Raw genomic sequence first — 22721 nt, forward strand, 5'->3', positions numbered from 1 at the left:
GGCTCATTGGACACACACACTCTCTTCTGCGTTTATTCTGCCGTTTATGGATGTCGTCAATGCTCTGGCCCAGTGACCGCATGCTTGTAAACACTGACCTCACGCACATGACGCGTAAATATTTGGGAGCGGCGAAGAGGGCGAAGGCACAGAGGAAGGAACATCCCTCGTAGCATGCAAATTACGGAGCACTTGTCATGTTTCAGGCTAATAAGCATTCCAGCTCTTAAGCCTGTGGTGCACCATGGTAGAAGGTGTAGGCCACAAACTGCTAATCTCACGCACCTGGATCTCCAAAAGTGAAAAGAGGCCCTAATTTCTACTATTAAACATCTGCGTCAGTGTTCATCCAGGATCCTGATGATTTAGTTTGGCCTAAAATTGGCCCGTTTCTTTGTCTATGCTTATAGCTAGGAGAATGTAGCATTTTTCCCTTTATGTTCACCATGTTGATGCTCCATTGACCTGTCATAAGGGGTATTGCTACTCCAGGCTCAGCGTGCTGCTAACTGCACTAGGTAACTTTGCTTACCTATTGTGTAAAATCCTGTAATATTACTCTACAACCTCAGTCCACATACTTCTTTCAATTTCAATGATGCTTCTGTATCTCTCAGCTTGTCCAGAAATGCATGTGTCCAGAAATGCTCATTTATGCTCAACATTAAATATGGATATGGAGACGGACAGAGCCTCTGCTTTCATTTAGCCCGTATTTGTGCACGTTTTCTGGAACATGGGCAGACAGATGATGGCCGGAAAGACGTAGCCAAAGGTTTAAGCGAAACACGACTACTGCCACTGCCGAAGGGTACGGCAAAGAAACCTATGGTGGATGTATTGCTTAAAATCCACGCCAACGTAAAGGATGTATAAATGTATGTATGCAGTGGCAACATTAGGAATGGTTTTATGAAAAGGGAGTTTAAATAAACCATTAAGCATGTCCTTTAATGGTGGCGCAAAGCACAAATTCCTTGTTCTGACCGTAGGGGGAGCCCAGGAGCAAGAAATGCCAATTTTCACATCATGCTGCTTTCTTTGGTTTAAAATGGTTTATTTTTCTCATTTTTCTTCACCAATCCAATAATCTTCTTATAATTTTATCAATGGTCAGGGCTGCCGGTTGCCTAGCACCTACCTGGAAACACTGGACGCAAGCCAAGAACTACAGGGACCACATGCACTCAGACCTAGGAACATTTTACCCACCATGCGTTTTTGGCGAGGAAACCCACAAGCTACTGAAAATTCAAGAAAAGAATATGGGGCCTTTAGGGCTTGATCGCTTGGAAGCTTGGAAGCTTGGAAGCATGAAGTAAAGGCCTTACAGGAAGCCCTGCCACTCTCTCAGGAGAACAGTGACACAAAATAGAAACTTCCAGGAGCTGAATGGAGCGACTGAAGGCTCTCATAAAAATGACAAAAGCAGCAGAGGAGAAAAGGGCTGGAAGTGGGCGTAGGTAAGGAACTGGACTCTTCCTGCCATAATCAGAAGTCAAGAGTATTTCCTGTCATTGTAGCAGCTTCAGGCCCATTAACCACGTTGATCCAGCCCCCCCCGTCCGCTTACACACACACACACACACACACACACACACTCTCACACTCTCTTTATCTCTGTTTAGCATACACTCTGAAAGCCTTCCATTCTTATTCAAAGTCCATACGAGACTTCAGACTGACCACTAAACCTTTGGCATAATATCAGTGGATATGTACAAGCCCACACACACACACACAACCATAGACGCCTGCATGCAGGTACATACTTGGTACATACAGCCTACTTGGCCCGGCGCTGCTCATTGTGGCCTGCGATAAACACTTCATTATGAAATGCAGCAGGGCTCTGTAAATATTTGCTCAGGGATGTTATCAGTCCTCCTTATCTCGCCCTGAACTCCCAACGCTGCATGGATTCCGGCCCCTTTATTTTCCTAATGACTCTCTGGAACTGATATCTAATCGAAAGTAGAATTGAAATCAGTTTGATTCCTCTTAAAGAGGGCTAAAGAAAAAAACCCACAAAACAAACAGAGCTAAAGGCTTTGGATGGCTCAAGTTAGCCTGAGTGAGAAAGCACTATCTGCTAACCAGCGATCACAGGGCCACTCCCTTTAAAGCAGGGAGAAAGGGCCGGATGCCAGAACTGCATCCCGCATGTTTAAACAGGAATTGACTGACATGTATAGCAAGGGAATTTACAGCTGGATCTGGAAAGCTTCACAGCAGGTATTAGCAAGTGTTTATATCAGGAGTTTTTAGGGGGTGAGTCAGTAAGTAAGGACTCCAGCAGATTGGTGTTCTCACATATGGATTTAAGATGAAGTTCAAACCACACTCTCTGAGCGATATGCCATAGAAGAACCCTGTTTCCTTCCATACAGAACCCTGCTTACCAATTTATTAGACAATTTAAAGGTTTGTCCTTCATTCACACACGTGTTATTACATGGTACCACTTTCCACTGTTTAATGAGTGCGTTGGATCTGAAAGATGGAGCTTAAATAAGACGGCTTGAGAATACAGGGTAATTATGAGGATCACGGGAGATGCGAGATACTGTTCCTGTCAGAAATAAACCCTTGTGTGTCTCCAAGCAGAGTAACTTTACAGAAGGCCACTAAAAACCTGCTCAGCTTTCAGCAGAACTCAGTGTAAAAAGGCATCTTCAGTCGTTCTAGTAATCTGACCTGGTTGCTGTGGAATAACAGGTTCTGATCCTACACTCAGATAAACTCACTGTAGAGATCTCCAGTAGCAATCTCTTGAAATCTCTAGTGACGGAGGCCCTGTGGACGGCCGCCGCACTCCCAGCCTTTCCCACAGGCCGTCAAAACCACACTCAAGTGCTGCAGAAAGCCCTGCTGGCTTTCAGAGAGCGCGAGGGCCTTAGAAGGTCCATTAGAGAAATATGCTACTTGTATTTCTTTTCAGAAGGAATGGTGGCGTTGGAGTATGTGTGTGTGCGTCTGCCTTTTCTAAGCTCATAAATAACTTGCTAAAGAAGTATGACTCGCAAGACCGCTCCAGTCGCTCAATGACAACCACATGGAGGAGACCACATTCCAGCCTTGTGTTTTTTTTCCAAAATAATTTTATTGGGAGAACTACAAAAAAAAAAAAAAAAAAAAAAAAAAAAAAAAAAGGTACAGTACAAAGTTAACAGTCTCACACACAATTTGTAGTGAACTGACTCCCCAGAAACAAGTATGTGACGACGTCGTCTTTTTTGTCCGTTTTTAAGTTACATTCAAAAAGCTTTACTTCGGATAAAAGTAGTCAAGAAAAGTACATAGTGCCCATCCCGTGTACCTACTATGTACAAGCAAAACAAACCAAAAAAATTCCCCATCCAGCAAAGTCCGAACACTCAGACTATATCGAAAGCAATCAAGGGAACAAAAGAAATCTAAAGGAATAGGGAGTCTTTTTTGTAAAAAACAAAACAAAAACAAAAAACAGAGGAAATTAAAAAGCTTTGCTGGTTGCTCCAAAGCCCCTCTTTTGATAAGTGGTAACAACCTTTCCAAAAAAAAAGAAAAGAAAGAGTTCAAATTCAAACCTACATTCATTCATTCAACTCCTCTTGTGTAAAAACATCAACTTGTATGAAAATACTTTATTTGGTTAATTGTAAGGCATGTAAGGATGGTGGACCCCTTTTAGGCACTACACAATAGTAATATAATAATAATAATACTGGGGCACTGAATTGCTACATTCTCAAAGCACATGGTAGGAGTCCTAACCTGACTCTGTGCATCATATGAAAGGAAAAAAGAAAATAAAAATAAAACCAAAACAATACTTTTTGGTTCATTTAAGTACTTGGGATCCTTGTCATTGACTGAAGGGGGGAGGAAAAGAAAAAAAAACCCAAACAAACAAACAAAACTACTGGTTTGGACGGTCTTGACAACCACAGTTTATACATTCTCTACAGATGTATCTGAAAGCTTCTACATCTAGGGATTCCCCCCCGAAAAAACGTCTTCCGCAAGCAACATCCCAACAAACGGCAATCACTCAAATGTTTTTTTTAATGAACGTAAACAAGGAAACAAAATTAATGAAATAAATATCACATACAATCTCTTAAATTAAGATTTTAACTCATTTACAATAAAATAACCAAGTGAAGTTACAAAAAAAAGGAGACCAAACAAAGAAAAAAAAAATATATTACTGTGAAAAGAACATACACTCCACTTATGTAGATTAATAATGGCGATCATAATTTAAACATAATAAAAGAATATAGATCTATTGCTTCAACATACTTGATAAATACAGTATGGACACAAATTACCAAAAAATGTAGCCTATACTTTTTTTTCACAAAGATAATAAATAAGTTAAATAGTTCATAGCCAGTTACGTACTGCTATGTAAAATCACTCAAAAACAGCTAAAAAAATATATATTCAACCATCAGCAGTGATTTCCCAACAAACCCAACAAGAGTGCTTCAACCAAGCAACAAACTACACTAACCGACCGAACCACTGGGTGGCGCTGTGGCGCTGGGTCGTGCTCTTGGAATGGAAGTCGCTCTGGTTTTCTTTCGGTTGTTTTTGAGCTTTCAGAAGCGCATACATTTAGAGGCTACTTTGCAAACTGATACTCGTCAAGGCATATTCTTGGTAGGATGGAGGAAAATCTTGAAACCGCTCTGTCTTTCACGTTCCAAAACACAAAACACAGTCAGTCTTTGTGCACGAAAGGAGAACCGTGTCTGCGGAAACGTGACGGTCTGCTAAAGCACACGGCTGCCACAACGCAGCCCTCACTCTGACCGCTGGAATGCCTTCTGTTGATATCTACTTTCATAGCTATCAGTTCAAGCAGAAAACGAGAAGTAAAGAAGGAAAGAAACACAAAAACTAATGCCATGGTGTGACAATCCATCTCCCTGGATGAAGAAGTCTGTTAAACGCTCACTCGCTCGCCGTGTTCAGAGCTGAACGGCTGGAATCTCGGCTCCTCCAGTCCCGCACAGGAAAGACGAGGAGGAGAAACCGGAAACGAGAAATCTCACACACAGACTCTCTCTCTCTCTCTCTCTCTCCCCCTCACACACACACACACACACACACACACACCCCTACAAACTCTAAATCATCTCTAATCATCAGAAATCGACAGCCTGCTGAAGATTGGCAAACGTCGCCCGGCGTCCAGACTGGGCGACTCGGAGCCGCTGAGGCTCCCGGAGGAGCTGAGCGAGCCGCTGGCGAAGCTGTCCCGGTCGGAGATGGAGTCCGGCGGGCTGGGCGGGGAGTCGAACACCGGCGACTCCGAGAGGCGCTGCAGCGCCTGCAGGTGGCTCAGGTTGTAAGGGGGCGAGGGGGGACCCACGGGGGGTTGGAAGCTGCCGTAGTATGAGGCGTAGCTGGTGGCCGTCTGCACGGCTAGGGGGGCCAGCAGCGCCTTCAGCTCTTGGCCGGCGGTGAAGGAGAAGGCGCCCGGCGCCAGCGCGTCCTCATAGAAGCCGGACGAAGGGGGCGGGGGCGTGCGGGACGTGGGGCTGGTGTCCAGGAGCGGCGAGTCCAGGCCGTGCGGCGTGGAGAAGCCCGAGAAGCTGAGGCTGTGGTGCAGCTTGGGTCTGTCGCGGTAAACGGACGCGCCGACAGGGGGCGCATCTCGGGGACCGTAGCCGGCGCCGCCGCCACCGCCGCCGCTGGAGCACTTGGACTCTGCCGCGTTGGACGCGTGGCTGGCCGGAGCCGGCCTGCGCTCGTCCGCGTTGTGGATGAAGTGGCAGCGTGGCCCATAGGGGCAGAAGCCGATAGTGTGGAAGGTGCGGCACGGCTCCGTCTTGTACTTGGGGTGTCGTGAGAGGCTGCGCAGCTCGTGGTAGCCGTGGGCGAACTGGCACTTCTCGCCGTACTTGCACGCGCCGTTCTCCTCGAAGGGCCGGCAGAGCTCCGTCTTGTAGCGGGTCGAGTTGATCTGCGAGGCCGCCTTCTGCTGCGCCTGCTGTGGCTGCGCCTGCGCGCGCTCCCCGCCCTCGCTGAAGGCGCGCTCGCGGTACCTGCTGCTGTTCTCCTTGTTGAGCATGGCGGTGGTGGCGGCGCTGCAGCTGCTGTCCTTGTACGAGTACTTGTTGCCGTTGCTCGGCAAATCCGTGCTGCCAGCCGAGTTGCGGCGGAAAAATCCCGTAGCGAACGAGCAACTGTTGGCGCTGGCCGAGCTGGACAGGGGGGCGCCCACCGCTTTCTTGTCCAGCATGCTGTTAAAGTGGAGGGCGTTCATGTTGAGGTTCTTCTCCTGCTGTGAGGGAAGACAAGGAGGAGGAGGAGGAGGAGGGGGGAAGAGTTAGAAGTGAAAACACAGTAGAGCACGAGGGTACAGTTACAGCTTCTACCCGGAGTCTACAAGCAGCTCCAAGGCAGCCGGAGGAAAGTCAGAGTGCATGCTAGCTTTAGCTTGCAGCAAAAGTTGGAGCTGGAAGTTTAGTCTAGTTGTGGAGGCGCGTGCAGGCTACTGCTAGCTAACAAGAGCAGCAGCAGCAGCAGCAGCAGCAGCAGCACTCCCACCATAACACACCAGGAAAAAGTACACTGCGTGCAAACTTCCCTGCAAAAGCCACTTAACACAGAACACTACCTTATAGAGCATGTCGATGTCGTAGATGGCGGTCAGGATGGAGGTCGACATTGCTGCTTCTGGACTGGCGAGGTGCAGTTGATCTTTCATTGGAGGACCAACCAGGATCCTGGTGCGCAGCTGTTTACTTCTGTTCTTCGTTTGCCACGACTGCTACTTTGTGAGAGGGGTCCGAGAGACGGAGTTTAAAAAAAAAAAGTAATTCCAGATGTGGTCTGCCACTGGAGCCGAGTTGTGTGTGTGTTTGAGTCGCTGCTCGTCTTCCTCCGTCTCTCTGCCGAGTCAGAACAGTCCGCCGCTCGCGCCCCTCCAACATATACGGACTAGAGCGGGCCGAGGGGGGCGGGGCTGCAGCCTGAACCGCCGACCATTCTCTTTAAGGGAGGACGAGCGCCAACGCTGATTGGTGGACTCCACCTAAACCCCGCCCAGCAGTTTGTGACTCCACAGGCCAACTTTTCGGTGGCTGAGCGAGTGGAGCACAACACGAGCAACCCCACAACTACGACTCACACATGTCCATACTGTCTGTTGACTGATTTGTGTGTGCAGTCACAGTCGAGGTACTATAATATCTACTGTAGCTCAAACTGGACGACAGTAGAAGTGCTGCAGCGCCTAGAAATGAAGCCAGTGTAAACTTTCCATAGTATGATCAGCTAGTCACTACTAGTGGGGAGGGAGCGTGCACGCCTGAAACGTGCTGCTGGCTGATCTGGTACACCAGTGCTACTTCTACTACTACGCTTATCAGATCCCACAGATAGAGAAAGCAACAGGTAGTCTAGTGTGTGCCATGATACGTTTCAGTGACCCAGTTTTGACAGTTTCCTCCGTGGTTAATCAGCACCCAACACTTTCGATATCTGCCAAACGATCAAAGTCTGTAGCAATAAACTAAAGTAACGAGCGCTGAAAATGATTAACCGTGCTTTTTACAGTTGAAAGGATGAAACCTCGCATATGAGTTTAGGGGGAGGGCAGCCAAACCTACCCCCTCCCTCCCCTCTGCTCAGGTCCGAGCTCAGGTCTCCTGCGCTCATCTTCCCCGAAATGAGCACTGCTCCTCCAGCAGCAGCACAAAAATGAGGACCATGTGAAGGAATGTCTCACCCCCCTGTCACTAAACCGATCCAACACTGCCCTCTATGGGTCTGAAAGGGTCCTGTTTATTAAATAAAGAAGGAACACACGTCATGGGCGCCACCTAACGTCCAAGAACAGCACCGAGCATATTGCTTCCCCTTCTTTTACTGATTCCCATATGCTAGCAGCACTCTCCTTCTCTGTTCATGCATCAAAGTGGACTCCAGTAACACACACACACACACACACACACACACACACGTCAGCCTGTGGCAGTGTCAAACACTGACAGTGACTTTATTTTACCCCTACGCACCGCCGCGTCCCACTGCTGGGGGGAAAGGGGTCGGCTATGCTGGGCCATCCCAAGACATTACATCACTTTACAGCAATGAACCTTACAACTGCAGGCCTGAAGGCGACCCAGCCACCAGCCTCCTGCTCTGCACATCAATTGCATAACAGATTCGGCAAAAGGGGCACAAGGAGTCTTTTTTTTCTTCTGGGAACCAGGTTAAAGGGTGCATCCAAAAAAAAAAAAAAAAAGAAAGAAAGAAAGAAATACACACACTGTATACAACTGAAACCACACTGATGTGTAAAAGTTTGTTAAAAATACAGGAGTGGAAAATAGAGTTGGCCTTGGTTGGAGTTCAGATTTTTGTGGCACAACTGCAAAACCTTGCGCTCGTTTTTCTGCATGACAAAAGAAAGCTATGATATGTTACAGAAAGATGATTCTCATCTTTACACTCCTAAAAATAAGGGTGCTTCCACTGGTTCTTTAAGGCGAGGCCACAGAAGACCACAGAAGAGCCACTTTTGGTTCCTTGGAATCGTTTGAAGCACCTTTATTTTTAAGACTGTACAACGCATAGGCATCCATAATTCACCCATTGCTTAGCACTTTTCTAGGACACACACACAAACGCACATGCACGCACAAGCGCACACTCCCATACAAATGTGCACGAGTCAGCCCTGAGGCAAATGAATATAATAAAAACAAGTCTTTTTTATTTTGATGAAAAACAAGTTTGTGGGCGAGCGGCATGCCGGCACACAATTCCACGTTTTTAGGGAAGGCACGCGAAGCCCACCACACATTTGAAATAAATTCATAATATACTAAAACAACGTTTATGGTCCTGACCTGGGCCGGCCTTGAAGAAATAAAACTCCTTCAAAGACAGAGAGGAAATTCTAAAATAATCATAATATTTGCAGGCAGTCGCACAGAGAGAATGGATCGGTCTGACATCAGCTGCTCTTGGCCGAAACGTTAAACCGGAGATGCAGTCACTACCAAAAAGCTCCTTGTGTCCCTGTAAACTCCACAAGACATATTAAAATGCCCTGCCTGCTTTCTTCTTTTGCAAGTAAAACTGGCTGTAATGTCTTTGGGAAGTTGTTTAAAATAAAAAAAGAGGAATCTGAAAGATCTTCGGTTCTCAGCTCAGGTCCGTTCGTCTGAGTGTCGTGAGCACGTTCTGTGCCAGCGTGGCCCTCTCCATCAACACGGTTAGCTTAGCATGCTCTATGGTGGCGGAGAACTGAGGCAACGCAGGGAGAGCGGCCAGCGCCTCTCTGGCAGATTGGGCGTTGGCGTTGGCTATGAAAGACAGACGGTCCAGCTCGGTCAGGTGCGCGGCGGGTGAGCTTGGCGCTGTAGAGAGGGCACACAGGTGTGCGTGCAATAGGCGGGCCCACTGCAGAGGCTCTATCCACAGATTCAGGTCTCCCTTCTCAAAGAGGAACTCTTCATCCTGCAAGGATAGAGGGGGAGGGGGCAAAATATGAGTGAACACCACTTTGCTTATTTAGTTTTGCCCTGGAACTACGAGGCTAAAGCAGCTAACAAGTAATAAAAGCTTATTGACCATTAGGAACAAACTGTATGCTTAACTCATCACACTCATGCCTCAAACCTCCACACTTCCACACAGTATCAAAAGCACCACAATGCAAATCTATTTGATAGTTTTAGTGATTTAGGCAGATAATACTTGGTGGTCATAAACCTCCTTTGCTTGTCAGCTAGCCTCACAGTACAAAGTACAAAGCTAATAACAAACACACCATCATAGCATCCTTACCAAGTCAGGTGTGTCCACACTGCCCAGCTCTGCCAGGCCATCTCCCAGCAGCCACTCGGTCAGGGCTATCACGCCAACTGCCACCTGGCCCCACACCTGGAACAGCTGGCACAGAAGTTTCACCCCCATCTCCAGAGCAACAGGAGAAGAGACAGGTCCTGTGGCAACACCTGGAGATAGAGGCATGAACAGAAAGGCTTGTCATAAGGGCGGAATAAGGCATGGCGGTCAAGTGTTGAATTTCCTCTGACACTCTGAACTCTGAACGTACTGAACCCTTTTCAGGAACCATCTGGGTCTGATGTTTCCAATGCAGCTTTTGAGGAACCGAAGGAACCTATTTTAGCCTGTCTGTGCCCCTGTCATAGAGGTCACAAAAACAAAGAAAATAAGGCCCATGTTCAGACGTTAATAAGCAGTTTAGGTTTCTAGAGCACTGAGCGGTTCTAAAGTGGTAAAAGGAAAGAGCCCAGAAGACACTTGTAATATCTGCAAAGCTGGTGTTCAGGTGCTCAGGGTTCTGGGAAGGGTCTGCTGACTCCTAACGATAGTGGTTCAATCTCTTGCTGCTATATATGATCCATTTTTGAAAGGTTCTATCCAACACAGAGAAGAGCTAAATCTGCATTCTTTAAATTGTCCTGTTCCTATACAGAACCACTGCCTTTAGTAAAGAACTCAATATTGAGTGGCTGGAGATCATTAATTAAAGACCCTCCTGAACACCTCAGCTCTTAGAGGTCTTCATACAGACACTGAACCCACACGCGGCAAAGCAGATGTGTCAGAGAGCTTAGTATAATATATTAGCCCTTTCCACTGAGCAGGAGTGCAGTCCCACCATGCGAGCCGCTCTAAACGTGTGATCTGCCAGGACAGAAGATGGAAAGCAGAGGTTGGAGATGGAGGCCGTCTTCCCTTTTTTGTGTGTGTGTGTGTGTGTGTGTTCCCGTCTCCGCCAGCTGTGGAGCCCGTTCAGAGAGGCAAAATGATAACCACACAAGCACAGAGCATCACACAGCACTTTGAGGCCGCCCACAGAGCAGTCCTGCATGGACAACGGGTCCAGCAAAGGCCCAGGAAAGTAGGACGGTAGACATGTTGAAAGAAATGGAAGTGCGAGAGGAACTGAGATTCTAAAGGCCTGCATGTGTGTGGGTGGATAATATTAACAGTCATCCAGAGCAGTGGTCAAACCCCTGTGAAGTCTTTACTTTAATGACCCCAGTTGTTCATGCTTCAAAGCCTTCTCTGTGGCAACGTGAGAGTGAGTCACCGCGTGTTTGTTTTTGCTTTCTGGCTTCTCTTCACCATCTCCACAGCCGTCTGCAGCCAGCAGTCACCAGGACCTGCCAGTCAGGAACCGCTGTAGGAGGAGGGCAAAGCGACACCCCTTAATGGCAATGACACCCTACCCCCCTCGAAAGCATGCTGGGAAAGTACTGCGGCTCAGAGAGCGCGTATCGCCTTTCCTCGTACAACTGTAGCGGGGGGACAGGGAGGGTTTAAGCTGACATTGAGGGAATGCAGAAAGCTGTTGATTGTACACTATTAGCGCAGATTTGAGGAATCCGATCAGGAGTGACATGGGCTTTTCTCTAGGTAGCGCGCTGGGACGGCCCGTCTCTGTCGCCCGGCCAGGGCTCTGATGTCAGAGCATCTATTCATCCCTTCGGAGGGGTGGTGGTTGGGAAGCGTGGGCCTGCGGGGCTGGAAACAGGCCAGGCCCAAGCACACCAGCACCCAGACATTACAAGGCATAATAGGAAACTCAAGCTGCTTTCCATTTCGGCCCTTTTCTGTGGTTTCACACTTCACTAACGCGATTTCCCAACCTCTCCTCGGCTTACACAACGCCCCCGCTTCTCATGGCTCTGCCTCGCTGTTTTTATCTGTGTTTGTGCGCGTACGTGAGCGTCTGTTTGTGCGCTGTGCACATCCGTGTTTGTGTGTGTGTGTATGTACCCTGAAGTGTTGGCTTGTTCTTGGAGAGGTACGCTTATTTGACAGCTGTTGCATGTGTTTATGTTTAAGAGGCATGTGACGGTTCTGCTATTTTACACCAGAGTTGACGCAATTTGACTAAAAGTTGAACTGGAGCTGTAGCGAGATGGCAGACAGGACGCTGAAAAACACGCAAAAGACATGAAGCGCAGCTTCCTTCAACGCCTTCTCCTTTTGGCTGAACTTAATTGAACATAATTGGAACATTAATGTTCCAACAATCAACTGGTACAAAATCTGCAAGTGATCTATTAAGAGATGCTTGCAAACCAATGCACTGTTAAAGAAACTAATATAAACTGATCAGACATAACAGAAAAGGCCCCGATGGGTGAAGAGAATAACGCTGATTATCTCGTTACAGTGGCATCTGTCAAGGGTTGGGGTATGTTAAGCAATAAGTGACCAGGACCTGAGCCATTCTGACAATGGCCCGAATTGTGGTGACCAGATCAGAGCATTAGTGGAATACAGTGGTTAATATCTACAGGGTCATGGGCGCCCAAGGATCATTGATGTGATCTATGGAGACCTAGAAACATACAGGTCTTAAAAGCATCTGCTGTACCACAGGACACTTTCGGAGGTTTTGTGTAGTTCATGCCTCGATGGTGGTTTTAATGTTATGGCTGATCAATATCCACAGGTTGACCTTACGCTTTAAAATTAACGGCAACTACTGTTTTCAGCTACGTGAGGTACTTTTACACAAGCTCCCATTATGTGTTAGCTACATTAACCTTGTGCACCCAGATCTAAACACCAAAAAATCCATATTCCCATAGCAACATCATGCGTCAATCTAACAGAAATCTGACAGGTATTTCTCAAGATTCACCCTGAAAGCTTTGTACTTTAAAAGTAACCTGGTAAGGTGGTGTTACAACCGAGCCTCCCAATGAAAGCAACGAGAGAAGCGGCCATTGATGTGACCCCTGACGGCTCCACCTTGAAACTTACAGACTTAAAGGATCTGCCACAAATGTTTTTGTGCCAGATACCACTGGACACCTTCAGAGGCTTTGTTTTAGTGGTTTTAATGTTATGGCTGATCGGTGTACACAGACAGAATCTATGCTTCAGAATAAGTGCAGCTACTGTGAGGTACTTTTATATTTCAGATTTGAGATTGGAGGGTTACACGCTTCCTTTAGTTGTTCGCTATATAAGCCCTGAGCCTAAAACAATGCCCAAATTCTTAAGAAATGTGTGTCACATTACTGAATGAGATGTAAGGGAGTAAAATGTAACATGGAGTTGTTACGTAGTTAAAAGGTAGAATGTGCTATTGGTCGCCTTGTCATATCAGCAGAGCAACGTCATCTGTGAACGGATACTTCTCAGGATTCTGCCTGAAGGTTTTGTACCTTAAAGTAACTTTTTCCTCCAACACACTCTCATCAATTTTAAGCATGTGAATACTGTAACTCTAGCCTGGCGGGATAACAGCCTCCACACAGCAGGGGTTAGCTGTAACAGGGTGTTCCAACTAAGCCACTCAATGATAACCTCCTATATAATCAGAATCAGAATCAGAATCTGAATGACGCAGAATCTGAATCAGAGATATAAATTCTATAGGTTTGTATCCTGACCTCTCCGTCACTGTCACAACAAACCCCTCCGTACTTTTCGAAGAACCTCATCTATGTGGACACTTGTACCATCTGCAATCACGAATACTCTTTAAATTGACCCGTTCTATTCCACTCTGATAAGGTATACTTCAGTGAGGAGACTGGGTTTAACTTGGGTTTAAGCTTCTACAATTCCATCACAGGCCTTGCTGTGGGAAAAGAGATGGAGGGAAACAGCTTCCAAAAGCCTGGCACTCATCTCGCCCTGGAGTCCTTGAGAAGTGTTGTTTTGGGGAGCTTCGCCGGGGCTGCTTAGACACGCAACCGAGCTGAGATTCCAGAAGGCACAAAGCTTCATTCCCGTAATCGATCTATGGGAGTCGTGGGGCTGGAACTAATTAAAAAAAACCTTTTTTGAGTAACGAGCGAGAGGGGCTTTGGTGTGCAGCGAATCTGGGATGTGAGTCGCTGCAGCTGGCTGAGTGTCGGGTGTCTGTGTGTGTGCGCGAGTGGGAGTGAAGGGTGGTTAGCGAACAGGGGGGTTGTTTCTGTGAAATCAGAGATGTTCGTGACCTAGAAAGCGGCAGAGAGTTGTAGGTTGGTGTCGGTGACGATACCAGGGCGAACACACAAACAGGTCTGCGTACGTCCACCCAGTCCACATCCACGACCCTTCCAGTGGTCAGTTACACGCTGGGTAAAGAGACTGAATGGAGATGCTGATGCAATGACCTTGCTTTCAGTTGTTTCATTTCTAGGAATTTTCCAACAGGTCCAATCCCAGTGTCTCCCATGAGTATCCGCTGATTCCACAGATGGCCCCTAAACCACAAGACCCATAAGATACTGATGACTACAGATGTTCTGAATACGCTCTAGAATGAGCCAGCAAGCCCAACCGAAACAACTGCTGCAGTTATTTATATCTTCCTTTCTGTTCTCGTTTGCAGGAACAGCGGAACCGGCGACGTGAAGCGAGCGTGGGTAACCTTGCACCAGCTTTCACCAGCTTCCAGCTTGGAAACGGAGGTGTGCAAGGCCGCGGGAAGGAAGTGTCGGTGTGAAAGAGAGTGGTATCAAGGTGAGAAAACAACACGTCGCTTTATAGCTCCGACTTCCTCCACAGAGCTACGGGAACTGGAGACCAAAGTAGATGCACAGAAACACACACAAACACCTTTGCCAATGATAACAAGACAACCTCATGCAGATGAGTTCTCAGACTGTTATATATATATATATATATACACACACACACACACACTACGGTAAAAGCCATAGTTCTGAAAAGTTCTGAATCAGTTATTAAGAATACTGCGGTCTACAGAGCGACTGTTACTGCTGTAGTCTCATGACTACTTACGATAACAAGCTAGAAACAACCTGAATGGCTCCACTGTGTTCCACATTTCTGTAGTCTTCACAGTATAACTACTGAAACAATGAACAAAGTCTTACTGTAGGACCTGAATACAGCATATTACTGTAGATCTGTAAAGCATCATGGTCACAATCTGTCTGAACAATAATCCATCTTTGCTAACGATACATTTTGCATTAATTCCAACTCGGATACTAGTTTTTATTATGGGGCCAACAGAAGGACGTCTCCATAACTGTTCACAAACACAGAAAGCTACAGTAAATTAGATGATATGTAGCTGGAATGTACGCAGAGGAATGCAGCCGTTCTTTTAGATAGACATGTGCTAGTGGTCTGTTACCTGCTGGTCTGTGAAGATGTACTAAACCGTAAAGTAAGCGTACGGTAAGTATACTGTGAAATTTACTACAGCTAATTACTGCCTACATTACATTCTACATTACCGTATATTCCACAGTGTACTTTTTAAAGTGTCAAATATACAAATTACAACACTGAACCTCTCTATAATCAGTACGAAAGGTATCAGATTGTCTGACACATCAACGCAAAACCTCAGACGCCCTTTTAAACAGTTTACACCTTCTTCACCTGTCTAGAGAGAGTTTTACACCCCCCAACCCCCCCCCCCCCCCCCCCCCACACACACACACACTTGTGTTTGGAAGTTGAAAGGCCTGGGGTCTGGACACACTACAGCCTGTTTCAAAGTAGAAGGAAACCACCTGCATAAGGACAAAAGGAACCAAAAGGTCAAAAGAACGGGATCTCTGTGATCTCAGTGTCCTGCGTGTTGACCAGTTTATTCTGAAGACCACATAAGAAAGGATGAATCAACGACAGCCTTTCCACTAAAGCCAAACCCTGCTTTCCAGACGGGTCCACTTCTACTGTTCTGATGAATGAATGAGGGAATAATCATTTGCAGCACAAGGCGAGTCTTGTCCTAGCGGAGGGGCGATGCACTGATCGATTTGGATTCTTTCTCGGTTATTTATTACAAGAACGAATCGGCCCGCAGTTGGTGCACACATTACCGTTAAGACATTAGCTGCCTCAGTAGTTTGATAGTGCATTTAACCTTAAAACCGTTCTCAATATTCCAGTAGAGAAGCCAAGAACAACACTGGGCTGGGGTAATGCACGCAACAAACGCTGGCCCTCTTTAAAATCCATTTTCGAAATGCTGGGCTCAGATGTTGAACTTGGACGCGCTGATGGGAAAAACTGCTTGCGCATTTAGCCATTATTGAAGTAACAACTTTGTGTTCAAGTTGCTGGTTTAACAATCATTCAAGCTTAGATCTAGTAATGGCTAATGCAGTGGAACAAGAGGGGGTGGTGGGTTTCTCTGTATCAGGACCAGAGGTTCATAAGTTCAAGCTCACAACCTGTTCCATCTCTGCTGCATGCTGTACCCACAATAGACATTAATTACCACCATTACGGAGGCGATTATCGTCATTATGACAATATGTACACTATGCTCTGGTGGCCGAAAATGAAAGCTGGCTGTTTGGAAGTGAAGACAGCATAATTGCTTGTACTCTGGTCTCTGGGCTGTATTAGGTGAAACTAGTAGAAGAGCAAAGTGGACAATGAAACTGGCAAAAAATAAAAGCGAAAAACAGCACAAGGGAATGACCCAGCTTAATTTGCCAAATGTTCCTACACAGTCAACTCCCTGCCCAAAAATTCAATCCTGCTTCCTTGTAATGATGGGGGGGGGGGTCAGATTCCCAACTTAATTTGTATTGAGATACTGTAGTCAGGAGAAAGTGTCTAATTTGATTTGGTCTTCCTGTGGAGGACAGGGGTCACAGTGTGGCAAGGAGGGGTAGGCCTGAAGTCTGATTGTAATTACCCAAGGGGTCAAATACTCACATAGGCTTCCGTCCACTCATGGAAAACTGGATTCTAGAGTATATATATATATATATATATATATATATATACACACACACACACACACACACACACACACACACACACACAACCCACACACACACACACACACACACACACAACCCACCCCATAGTCCATTTTGAACTATTTTTTTAAAGAATCTTTAACAAAGTCATGTTACACATTCTATAATAATAATAATTACTAATCATAACACTTTGGAGGCAACTGTAACATATAGAATAAACAGCATCTAAGCTGTGACATGTTTTTGCCCTATACACAACCCTTATCTTTGCTGAAGAACTTTGAAGACCAGCCTACAATGCACCACCCTACGCTACATTGCAGAGTTCAGGAAAGGGCTATGTTTTAAATAGTCCAGATAGGCGAGGCAGCGTTTGAGGGGCAAGCATAGTGTAATAGTGTATCTGAGGGCACTTCAAGGCACTGCTCTTCTCTGTTTGGCCTTTGCTCTAACAACTCCACCCCCCCTTCCCCAATCTCCTTCACACTCCCTGAGCTGTTTCTTGTGTGTGTGAAGCTGCTTATCAGGCCACAGACAGACGTGCTAGCAGTGACGTGTTTTTGATGTGACTGATTTAGGAGGCCAAGTTGTTCCTGCTCTCTGCATCAACGAGTCTCACACCTCCATTTCAAAGGCCAGAGCTGCTGGTCCCCCTCCTTTCTTCCACACCTCAGTTCTTTTGCTCAGTCAAGTGAGATCGTAAACAGAAACTCACACTGCCCCACCCCCACCTAACCCCCCACCCTCACCCTGAGAACCGTAGCCTTAGGTTTAATACGGTATCTGTCAGCCTATGTTCACTGGATGCAATAGTTTACTGTAAAACACACCCTCACATAATGTCCACCTTTCCATTGATTGTGGTGACTTCATCTCAGCACCTTCTCCAGCGTGACTTCAACTACCAGTAAACAATTCAGAAGGTCCAGGTCCCGGTTATGGAATTTGTGTTTGTTTGCTCCATTTTTTTTTGTGTAGGGGTGTGTGTGTGTGAGAGAGAGAGAGTGTGTATATATATATACCTGTGGTAAAAAGGTGTTTTGGCACATAACAGATGAAGTCAGCTGCTCTTTCTCGCACATCTTGATCTTCATCTTGCAGTAAGGTGAAGAGACTCTGCCACAGCGACAAGGTGTGGGAGATACCTTCTCACACACACACACACACACACACACAGGGAAGCACACGTCATCTTTATATACTGTGTGTATGTACTCACACACACTACATGTCCAAATGTTTGTGGACACCCCTTCTAATTATGGATTCAGCTACTTTAGGTTGTACCCATTGCTAACACAGATGTGCAAGTGCACACACACAGCGTGTCTAGTCTCTGTAGAGAAGTAATGCAAATAGAATAGGACTATCTGGGGCAGATAAACTTAAATCAACCTATTGGCACAGAGTCTAATGGCAGGAGTGGGCAAGAGGGGTATTAAGCCCCCCAGCATTGAGCCGTTGAGCAGTGGAACTGTGTTCTCTGGAATGACGTGATCATCCAATAAGTTGTGGATGAAGTGAGGTAGTAATCATTCAACATCCTGACCTCACTAATGCTCTTGTGGATGAATGCAATCAAATTCTCACAACAATGCTCCAAAATCTAGTAGAAATCCATCCGGACAGTAGAGACAGTTACTCCAACAAAAGCAGGGTAAACTCTTTTTTGATTTCAGAAGAAACAATGAATGAGCAGGTGTCCCAAAACCTTTGTCCATACAGTGTACATATTTCTATACATGTATATATTCATACCAACGCATAGAGAAAGAAGCATATAATCAGAGATCAAACACTCACCAAGAGGCAGGGTCGAAGCGGTCAGCAGAGTGGGCGTGGCCTTGACCAGCACCTCTGCAGCAGTCAGTTTGACCTCCACGGGCCGTTCCTCACTACAGCACTGTGCCACCATTGCCCCCCAGAGAGCCACATGCGCCACTGCAGTCCCACCCAACTCGTCCTGTGCACAAACACACAAGCATACCAGCACACCAGGACATGAGAACTCTAGCATGATTGATTCACCTCTCCCCAACCCCCCAAAAAAGCTGAATTCTGCACATTTAAAAGGGGTTGTATTACGGTTCACAGTGGAACTCAAATGACATAGTGAAGTCGATGAAGTACAGTCACGGCCACGCTCCCCCACCACCCCCCACTTCACACTTAGCAGCTAATCGTCTAATGGCCCTTCACAAACATCTCAATGACCTACAAACAACGCAAGCAGCTCTTAATAAAACGCTTATGAAATCAAGCTGACTTCATCTTTCCAGAGACTCCTCCCACACTCCTATTTTCACTCATGCCATTCAAATACATTAGCACACGAGTGCAGAAACCATGCCCCCGGTGTAGCTCAACAAACTAGGAATGTTAAGCCTTGCACAAGGTTAAGTACACATAATCCGTTATAGCAGACTAGACTTCCTCTGACTACACCATATCTGCCTAGAGCCTTTCCATACAATGTCTCTCTCTCTCGTTTTTTTAACCTGCTCATCTTCCTTACCTGCGGCCTCTTTACTTCTCCCAGGTGCACAATCAGTCGAGAGGCTAAGGAGAGGGCAGCACAGTGCAGCTCCAAGCTGAAACACACACACAAACACAGACTGGTTTGTTTTTACATACAAGTTCCCTACATATATGGTGTGTGTGTGTGTATTTTTTGTTTTCTATTTTTAGAAGGTTTTTAATGAACACCATGACAACGCATACCTTTTGTGTGAATGTTACTGTATGAAAATACACAGTATTTTTAATAGTGGATCACATCATTGAGTCCTAGGTGCCCATGACCTTGTCATCAGTTTTACCGGTTGCCCTTCCCATTTTTCTACCCAGTTATCCAATCCCCGTTCATATGAACCCCCCCATTCAAACTGCTGCTAATGCAGCATCGCTAGGTCGCCAGTGCTGACCAACATCACACTAGGAGTTATGTCGTGAGGAAGTGCTATTAAACACACCCCCGAGAGAGCAAGGCCAATAGTGCTCTGTCGAGCCAGCAGATCCTCAGATCATAGTGGCAGCACCTTAGTCCACAGGGCCGCACTGAACCTCTGTTTAATAGACCACTTCTGGTAGGTACTATCCACTGCACACCAGAAAACCCCCCACAAGGCCTGCCTGATGTTTTGCAGATGCCCTGACCCAGTCGTGTAGCCAACACAATCTGGCTCTTGTCAAAATGTCTCAGATCCTGACGCGTGTCCATTTTCCCTGCTTTCAACACACCACCTTCAAGAACTGACTGTTCACTTGCTGCCTAATATATCCACCACGTGAAAGATGCCACTGTAGATGAAGAGAATCAATGCTTTTCATCTACACATCAGTTGCCTTATGGCCTTATGAATATCAGTCTCCTCTGCTCGCCTCTAACCAAGCAAAGGGGAGGAAGGTGTTAAACTAGACACCAGTACTAGCCAAGGGCTTCAAAGTTACACTTGAAGCCGTGGTATGTTGTAGATATTGGCCTGTGACGGCATCACACCTGTGCCAATATGCTAATGGATATGCTACGACTGAAACCCTTAGAACTGCATTATTAGAATTCATCAAAAGACCAGTCATTTGAGCGTTGGTGCATGCATAGCACTGTACAGCGGATAATTCCATGTCTCTAAAACAAGGGTTTTACTGTGCAGCACCTATGCTATGCAAAGTCCACTCGGTTGCAGCAAGCAAACAAACACAATCAAGCCCCATAGTGGCACAGACATGCGGTGGTTAAGCTCATGGAAAGCAGCGAGTCCTTTCGGTGCAGTCACAAACAAGGGCTTTGTGACTCCGCCATGCCTCGCTACGGGCCCGGCATATAACAGGTGATCCCCCACGTGCTGAACTACAGAGCGCTGGAGCCGAAATACACCCGGCAAATGTGCAATTACACAACGGCTCCAACAGAAACATGAGTCGAAGGACAACTGTGCCACAACATTACACAATCTCTCTCACACAAGTGCACACACACACAGCACGTATTATGCCGTTGCTTAATCACAGGGCAACTGCTGCATTGCAGAAAAAAAAACACCAGCCATCATGTCACAGAGAACAACAAGACATCGCAAAGGATTTCTCAACTCTGATCCAAGCCGACTGGCCATCGGCCAGCCGGAAGGACAGTCTGGTTTTAGATGGAAGGCCTTTGTAATCCTATACCACAGGGTATGTATTCATTCGGGCCTGAAATGGGAAGGTGTGTGTCATTTAGACTAGAGGCCCCTTCAGACATGTACACGTACACACACACACACACACACTCACACACCTGTCACCAGGTGCACAATCCTGGGACACACATACAAATCAGTACACACACCCAAGGAAACTACATTCACCCGCAAATGTGCACACAGCCTCAAATCTGTATGTCCTTCTGCGTGAACACACACACACAGGCAACCACCACAAACAATGATGTGCAGCTGTGTATAAATGACCACATAAACACACGACACACAAACACGGGTGGGCGCACACACACAGAGCTGGTGTCAAGCCCCTAACAGGTGAAAATCAATATCCTTCATGCGCTACCTCGGCCCTGAATGGGTGATTGGCGTGTACCGGGGCACTGCTCACCACAGGTATGTGTGGTCTCTTTCATGGTCGGAGCCCACATCTGAAACCATTGGGCTCTGGAGTGAACCAGCCCTCCCTCTCTGCACACTGTCAGCGACCTTCTGCCACCGCTGCGGTCACACCCGCGGCCCCGACCACTGCTATTCATCAAGATTGGGTTTTCTTAAAGACAGAACCGGTGCAGGCTGCTGGGCTTTTTTTGTTTTTTTGTTTTTTTTTTGGTGCCGTTGGAAATCTTTTCACATCTTTTCTGGGCGTGGTGAGCGTTTAATGGGCCGCCTCACCTAAAACCGTGAACGCTTGCTTGCCACAAATGAAAGGCAGCTGCGAACAGTTAGCGCTATGGAAAGGTGCTAGGTAGTCGCATTGGCAAATAGTTGATGCTGACGAATAGCTTCAGTCAGAAAAGATCTGCTGAGAGGGAGATATGTAATACATGCTCTAATTATACAAGAATATAGGATGAAACTAAAAACGTTGACTGTACCGTTTCTTAACCATAACGCAAACGAAAGTGATCGCAAACACTTTCTTTTTAATATTGTTTTTGCATGTGGATTATTTTCTTTAGGTTAAATATTTATGATGTGTGCACATGAGTTTAACTTGGTATGTCACCTAGTCATGGAAAATAGTTTTTTTTTATTTACTTTTTTTTTTTTTTGTATGCAAAGAAAAGGATATTTCAATTGACTGTGATGTGTGCTAGGTTAGGAACTCGACCAAATGGAGAACTGTGGCCATAGCATGTTTTTTTTTTTCACCCAGTGAAATTTTCATTGTATATTTAGCTCTCATGTTGGAATAAAAAGCATAGGAAATTTGCCTGATGTCGGAAAAAACGTCTTTGAAGAGGAAAATGCCTTCCATGTTTTGTATTTTGCGTTAATACGTCAGCTCTTGATGAAAGCAAATCTACAATGAGGTGAAGAACAACGCTTAAAAAGCACTCAATTGACAAACAAATGAAAAATCATCAGTCTTCAGACGTTCTCCCTGCACCAACCATGCTGTAAAAGGTAGGACTAGGACTGGTTAATTAGCCTGTACTCGGCGTGGCGTGCCATCAGCTGTTATAGTAATTAGGAAGTCAAATGTGAGGTAGACGATTGAAAGTGCTGTGCGTTAAGTCTCACCTCCGCAGGCATGGAAACTACAGTAAAGTAGGCTGCTTGGCTATGATGGTCATACTAATTACACTGATGTCTCTGGGACATAATGCCTCCTCTATTGGGCCCACCCTAAGCTATAACCAGGCCTACCGCAAAAATCAAAATTCATCAACCACTGAGGTCATGCAGCTATTTTTGATATGTTTGCAGGGATCTCTTCCTTCCTGTTTACTTAAATAAGGAATGTGGACGTGCCATTTGAGGAGGAGGAGGAAATTCATGTGGTGGTACAGCCAGCACAATCACTGCACTTCATCTA

At 46.2% G+C, this 22721-nt stretch overlaps 2 protein-coding genes across 3 annotated transcripts in view; both read right to left on the reverse strand.

The window, feature by feature from the left end:
* Nucleotides 1–3152: 3152 nt before the first annotated feature.
* Nucleotides 3153–6949, reverse strand: LOC140554569 (mRNA decay activator protein ZFP36L2-B-like). 2 transcript variants are annotated; one of them, XM_072677710.1, is made up of 2 exons: nucleotides 6617–6949; nucleotides 3153–6277 (listed from the first exon to the last, which is right to left on the reverse strand). In XM_072677710.1, the coding sequence occupies exons 1-2, from the start codon at nucleotides 6704–6706 to the stop codon at nucleotides 5132–5134; spliced, it is 1236 nt and encodes a 411-aa protein (XP_072533811.1). In that variant the 5' UTR covers nucleotides 6707–6949; the 3' UTR covers nucleotides 3153–5131. The 2 variants fall into 2 exon arrangements, with proteins under 2 accessions (XP_072533811.1, XP_072533810.1); XM_072677709.1 differs by having other exon boundaries at nucleotides 3153–6280; nucleotides 6617–6948.
* A 1748-nt stretch (nucleotides 6950–8697) lies between these two features.
* The window catches only part of thada (THADA armadillo repeat containing), a 99083-nt gene continuing 85059 nt past the window's right edge, over nucleotides 8698–22721 (reverse strand). Inside the window, exons 33-37 of the mRNA XM_072677711.1 lie at nucleotides 19213–19288; nucleotides 18501–18660; nucleotides 17720–17842; nucleotides 9799–9968; nucleotides 8698–9468 (exon numbers count right to left, since the gene is read on the reverse strand). Of these exons, the coding sequence (XP_072533812.1) occupies nucleotides 9154–9468; nucleotides 9799–9968; nucleotides 17720–17842; nucleotides 18501–18660; nucleotides 19213–19288 (844 nt within the window). The 3' untranslated portion in view covers nucleotides 8698–9153. The remainder of the gene's footprint in view (nucleotides 9469–9798; nucleotides 9969–17719; nucleotides 17843–18500; nucleotides 18661–19212; nucleotides 19289–22721) is intronic.

This window comes from Salminus brasiliensis, chromosome 4 (assembly GCF_030463535.1).
Source record: "Salminus brasiliensis chromosome 4, fSalBra1.hap2, whole genome shotgun sequence".
Taxonomy (NCBI): domain Eukaryota; kingdom Metazoa; phylum Chordata; class Actinopteri; order Characiformes; family Bryconidae; genus Salminus; species Salminus brasiliensis.